Genomic DNA, 6,405 nt, shown 5'->3' with positions numbered 1-6,405 from the left:
TGAAGGATATCACCAATGTAGACCGGATTGATAGAGTGCATCTGACCGTGTAACAGCGCGTCCAATCGTGGTGTCTTCACTTCCACAGCTAGTCAGTTCTAGGATGCAAGACAATTGCAGCACGATGGGTGTCTCAGTACATGCATTCTGTGATGCGGAGCCACAGCTCGGACCCGATCGTGCTACTAGTAGTAGTGCAATTAGTTAACACTTGACCATATCCTAGAGTAAACTTAAAATTGCGCTGCGAATCACTAAAGAGGGACGCACACAAAGGCATTTCATTCGAGGTTAAAAGAGGCCTCAGGTACTATCTGAATGGCACAGGGAGTCGTACGTACTGCACACCCCTTGATATCCTCCGAGGCCGTCTAAGTGATCAAACACAGTGATAGTCCTGCCGGTGACAGTATGAACCCCGTGCTTTAGCTCATTCCGTCTATCTAAGCTGCTCGGTCTTCCCTGGAATGCGCAAGAAGAGCTGTAAGCGACACGGGCTGCGAGGCCATTGGGTGCCCCTTCCGCCGCAGTTTCTACGCATGCGCGATAGGATCAAACACCAGGTGTTCGAGTGCGAACGGGGGCGGCTCGGGCTGCTACTAGCCATCCAATCGTCTAGCCCACAAGCTGACAACCTTTCCACAATGGGCCAGTCCAGCACGCTACTCGTCTCTTATGCTGACACAGGCGCATGCACAAGCATCGGACTTGCTTACACAACGCCACTCGTCTCATCGAGAGGCGTCTCCGCCAGATCTCTCCAGAGAGTACCTTTATCAGCATGCGGCGAACAGCAGGTAGCCGAAAGTGTAAAGACAGCTTGTACAGGGCGCGATATTGCGTGCGGCCCACTGGCGAGGGTCTGATTGATCTGTATGTACGTTCCTCGGGTCAGTCTTGTACGTCTGTCGGCCTATCAGGTAATGTAATGGAATGGGTGGGTCGACATGAGACTGAAGACATCCTGACCAGGGTGGGCGAGAAGCGTACATTCATGCCAAAGCCCACTGTCTACATGGGGCTCTACCGGCTCGCCATGGAGATAAAGGGGCCAGGTAACCGAGAAGTGGAGACTCTACGGCGGCGTTTGCGAGTCGATTTCCGGCGCGAGGTCTCACGGGGAACAAATGGGTTCAGCTGACTGTAGAGAAAGAACTCGCGACATGGCGACCCAGCCAAGACGATCATATTGTAAACGTCGTTGACCCCGTCGACCTCAAGCAGCCAAAGCGTGCCGTCTGATCGAGACAATTGGGGAGACAATCCGAGGCTTCCACATAGTTCGACTGCTGTACCCGGCTCAGTAGCTCGGAGCCCAGAGACCGTCAAACAGCGCAGACAGCATGCGGGGCGGCGCAGATCGCAGAAATCAGCATTTGAGGCGGCTCCCAAAGACTCGAAGCGGTGTGTCAAAGTGGTACGATACATGCCATTCGCTGGCAAGTTTTCATGGATAGCAGCCGCTCGAAACCTATACGGGGTGAGTGTCTCTGGAAGGGTATACTCGCTTACCACATCCGCCACTCATCGACACGGTGCAGCTGCTCAAGCGCTCACTGTTCGTTAGCGGCTTGGAAGGATCGTGCGTCATCCAATTCCCAGATCTTGTCTTGTCTTGGGATCCTCTTCGTTTTAGTACTACCTAAGGTGGAAGGTGGCACCAGGAACCAACTGAAGGCGGACGTCGACGCGCGATGTCCCGTCCGACCTCACCAATGTCGTCTGTGCCCTGACAAAAGACGGTCGGTCGAATGGTCAACTGACCATAGGCGAACCGCTGGGGCTGCATATCGCACAGGAAGGATATAGCTTCTTGGAGCCAGCATATGCCCCTTGGGACAGCAACGATGCGGTCGTCATCGAGCTAGATAATGACATGATGTGGAGGAAGGCTGCCCGTGAGACTCCACATGCACTTTCATCACAAGACGACGATCGTTAGCAGATGCGTGGAGGGGCCCATGAGGTGCATGCATTCAGTGACCGCACGGTCAGACAGGGCGACCACCAGCCTGACGTCTGGCTCACTGTCCACTGGCATGCGACGAGATGACTGCTCCCTCGGATGATTTGCACACAGGTAGGTCAGCCGAGTTTAGGTTGTTGAAGAGGAAATGAAACATTCACGTCTTCTCAAACGCTGGACAGTGAGGCAACAGCCCGAGTGCGATCCGCCTGACATGTTCACCGACCGAGAGATCGAGGCGTGCCACACGCATCGCGAATGGCCTCAGCCAGATCTCCACAATCCCGGCAGTGGCGATCGGTTTGCGTCCTCGCTCGACAGCTTGACGAGGCGACGCGTGTGTCTCTCCATTCCGGTGCTGAGGTGCATCGTGTGTCATGTGTAGGGCCCTGCGAAAGGTACCACGCGCGACAGACCGCATCCAATGCCGACCGTCCTGAGCGCAGCACCGTGGCCACTCGACCATCCCATCTCGGATGGGGCACATGTGCATGTGTGTGCGTCTTCGCTTTCTCCAGGCCATTGCGCCTTCACAATCTGAATCAGCATCGCCAGAGAGCTCAAAGACACATACCTCACCGGCCTGCGACATCACTTCCAAATCGATCCGAGCGTCAGGCGATGGCGCCCGATCAGCAAGATTTTCGACTTATGTGCCCACCGCAAAGAAATGTCCAACATGCGAGAGACGACACCATGAGCAACAACGAACCGCTCGGATCAGACTCTATCATACATCAACATCGACCGCAAAGCAGAATCAGGACGGACACCGTGACGAACGAACATCCATGTCGCCACTCATCACCAGCTCCTGGTCGACTTCATCGTCCGCAGCTCCGACAGCTGTATCGCAGGAAGCTGCGAGCCGCTCTCGACGGTAAACACAGGCATCTCGTTCGTCGTCGGCAGCCGCGAGTCCTCGACCGTCACCGAGAACGACGTACAAGACAGCTCTTGCTCCGCCCGAATCATCCCCCGGACGTTGAGACACAGCCGATTTCCCAGTATGCACGACAGTGCCACCGCAAAGCCGACCGGGATCTCCACTTCCGCTGTCTGTGCGGGGGGAAGAGGGGAGGGGAGGGGAGGGGGGGGGTTATCAGCCCTCTCGGCAGCTCTCCGGCAGCGGGCACACGTACCGTCCCGACGACGAACACGATCGCGTTCACCAGATATGTGGCGAACATCCTACGGGTGCCACACACATCAGCATTCACGCACCACCGCGCGCACACACACACCGACGCCGACGCCACATCTCGGACCTGGCAATCTCAGCTGCGCGAAGCGAACACTCACACAATGAAATAGAACACCGAGTCGCGGATGAGCCGCTCGACGAGCCGCATCCCGGACATGAACAGCGTCGAGCGCGCGCGGTGCGACTGCATGAAGCGCACGAGCGCGAGACCGCACAGCACGCTCTCCGATACGAGCATCGGGATCCAGAACGCGTAGAAATGGGCCGAGATCCCGCTCGCGTAGCAGAACGAGTACCCGGGGAACGGGTGTGCCGTCGCTGATAGCGGAGAGCGGTGCAAGTCATCAGCATGCAGCGGGGTGCGGATGAGAGCCGGCAAGAGCGTACCTGTGATGTTGGCCAGGACCGAGCCCATGATCGCCGCGGAGGACGCAGCAGCGGCAAGAGAGCACGTCACCATGAAGATCAGGATACGCTTGTCGAGGAGGTATAGCGCGTACAGCCTGAGTTGGAGGATGACTGGTGGTAGTGTGAGTACCGGTCGCGAGGAGGCCATGATTACTTACGTTCGGCGATCACAAAAGTGATGACGCCTGTCCAGCCTTGCCATCGATACCAGGTGAGACCTACAGTGTGAATTTCAGTTGTCAACGATACGAGTGATTGTAGGCATGATAGGTACAGCTGCCAAGATCAGTTCAGATGGGCAATGGTGGGCAATTTCGTAATGGCACCTACAACTGTAACCGACAGAGGTTGGTCAAATATGAAGAAACGTCGAGTAACGTGCTACTCACGCTATCAGTGATATGTGGACTGAACAATGCTGCATGGCAGATCGCTGTCGTCACCGTGAGGAACACATATATCGAAACGCGGCTACTTGCCATAGTTGTTGAATCTGCACCGGAAGAGACTGTGAGCGAAGCCAAGAGATGAGATGAACGGGTACAGCGCACATAACTGTAATGAGCGTGTAATAACGGTTCTGAGATACATGGTCAGCGAAATGAGCAGAATGGAGATTGTGGACGTGACGCTTACAATAAGAAACAAGCACTTTCCCGGTGACCATGGGGAACTCTTCCCAGCACGAGTCAATGACCATCTCCAAGATATGAGGTCAACGATGGAACGCACCCAAATGAGCTCGTACTATCCACGCGGAGATGTTAACCGCGTCCACGACATCAAGCAACGAAAGAGCACACCTCCTGGTCCAGCGTCAGAACTTGAACGATAACGTGAGCACTCATTCGCGTGTCGGTCAGCTAGAACATACGTTGGTCATAAACAATGATTATACTCGACGCCACTGCAGATCGGCAGGTCGTGTGTCAGCATTCCAAGCAAGGCGGGTGTGGCGCACACGCACGCTCAGAGTACCGGATGGTCTGGACGTCCTTGAGAAAGACACTGAGAATATCCGCGGTACTTTTCATCGCCATCGCACAGGGCAGGCCTAGGTAAGGAACGAAAGCGATGGAAGGAAGGGGCAGGAGAGGAAAGTCATGGGCGGCGGAGAAGAAGAGGTGGTGAGATATGAGAAGCCACTTAAAAACGTCCGTGAGGCCGCCCAGGAGCCAGGGTGCTTGTCGTCGCGGTCATCATGCGTGGTTAGTTAGCCCAGAATCCGATCGCTTGAGGAGTATTCCGCGCAGAACAGTGCGATTGGGCACAAACGCCCATAGCCGGCTACACTGCGCCCGAGTCTTGTGGTGCCTGGGGGGCCATTTACCCCGGCGCTTCCATTCCCGCTCCAGAACAAAAAGATAAACTCTCCAGGATGAATCCGCGCCCTCCGTTCCGTCCGCAACTCGCTAAGCCTTCGTTCATTATGCAGACCAGCAATCTACCCTACCGTGCAAACTTGCATGCCCACGATTGTCATGCCAATAATCGCCCGGACCAGCCTATTCATGGTGAAGAAGCATGTATGTGGGAAGGCGCAGGAGGCCGGGATATTCCTACAGGTGATGATAGCGCGCTGCAGCGCTGACCGACTCTACCAGGGGTCTCGTTGAAATCGCGCTTGTTCCAGCAGAAATCGCCGGCGATACAATTATGCGTACGCACTACGGACAGCGGTTTTTCGCGATGGCCCCATCTCAGTAAATTGATCGGTCTGGCGGTCCTCGTGGAGTACTGCACTGAAGATGGAGCAATTTTACCCAGTTCCGTCTCATCACAGCGGAGAACATTTCGAGTCGAGACTGCAATTTTCGAAACGAGTCCGAGGTCCGAGCATAGCTTGCAAAATTGCTCCGGAGACGAGTGGGACCAAGCCGGGTATACATACGAACACGCGTCAAGCCCGAGGAGTGATTGTCCACCTCGAGATCGGTCAGTACCGGTCAGTGGTCGCCCCGGTGTATAGACTGACAAAAGAGACTGATAGGTCCAAGGAAAATGCCAGCCTGTGCTGCAGGTGGCAGATCCGGAGTTTGTTTGACTCCAAGCTGATGGCAGCAAGTCGACAACCATTAATTCGCATCACGTGCGTGACTTCCAATTCTCTTAAACTTCGCGGTATGAATTGTGCGCATCGAGTATATGCAGTGATGGCAGTGTCTCCATGTGTAGCGAGACACTAATGAAGTCAGCCAAGACGATGCTCGGCTAGGCGAAAATGGTACGATGCTATTCTTCGGGACAAATTTGCGCTAGCGTATACCAGGATATATAGTAGTAATGACGATTCTGTGAACGTCAGCCACCGCAGATTCATGAAGTTTTCTGGTAAGACGAGAATTTTTACTGTCACAAGTAATCATCCTCTGCACAAAAAAAGTGTTACTATTCAGTCGAATCGATCTGTCAGACGCACCTGGATGGATTATGATCATGTGTGAAACGCGGTCTCTACCGTATCATTGTGCGCTCATGCATCATGCTACAGGCTTCGCAATCGATCCCACATCCACATCCGTCTTTGACTACCGTTTGGCCGTGATCGCAGCATAGCCTAGGAGGATGTCGAAGATGCGCGCAGTTTTCGTGTCAACGAGCGAAAACACTCTCGACAGTCGTACAAGATGCAGTCATGTTCCAGATAATATGGTTCGCTATGACATGACCGCCTTCGTGTCCCAGGAGCATCAATCTCTCCGCGAAGCAGGGTCTATGGCGTTCACTCCATCTCTTGTCTAGTAATTCACCAGCAAACCTATCACGCCTTCAGGGTTCCCCGTCGACGGATCTCCGCGCGTAGAAGTTCCTGCGCCACATACTTGAT

The 6,405-nt window shown here is 54.5% G+C and overlaps 1 protein-coding gene across 1 annotated transcript; it reads right to left on the bottom strand.

The window, feature by feature from the left end:
• Window positions 1–2,770: 2,770 nt before the first annotated feature.
• On the bottom strand, window positions 2,771–4,618 carry FIBRA_03856 (uncharacterized protein; the record flags this gene model as incomplete). Its single annotated transcript, XM_012325682.1, has 11 exons — window positions 2,771–3,025; window positions 3,109–3,157; window positions 3,211–3,234; window positions 3,269–3,488; window positions 3,558–3,689; window positions 3,737–3,854; window positions 3,909–3,959; window positions 4,311–4,325; window positions 4,382–4,401; window positions 4,453–4,485; window positions 4,546–4,618. The coding sequence occupies 11 exons, from the start codon at window positions 4,616–4,618 to the stop codon at window positions 2,771–2,773; spliced, it is 990 nt and encodes a 329-aa protein (XP_012181072.1).
• Window positions 4,619–6,405: the final 1,787 nt, after the last annotated feature.

The sequence above is a fragment of the Fibroporia radiculosa genome, assembly GCF_000313525.1.
Source record: "Fibroporia radiculosa TFFH 294 genomic supercontigs, scaffold2314, whole genome shotgun sequence".
Lineage (NCBI taxonomy): Eukaryota > Fungi > Basidiomycota > Agaricomycetes > Polyporales > Fibroporiaceae > Fibroporia > Fibroporia radiculosa.
This window is presented reverse-complemented; position numbering and strand designations above follow the sequence as displayed.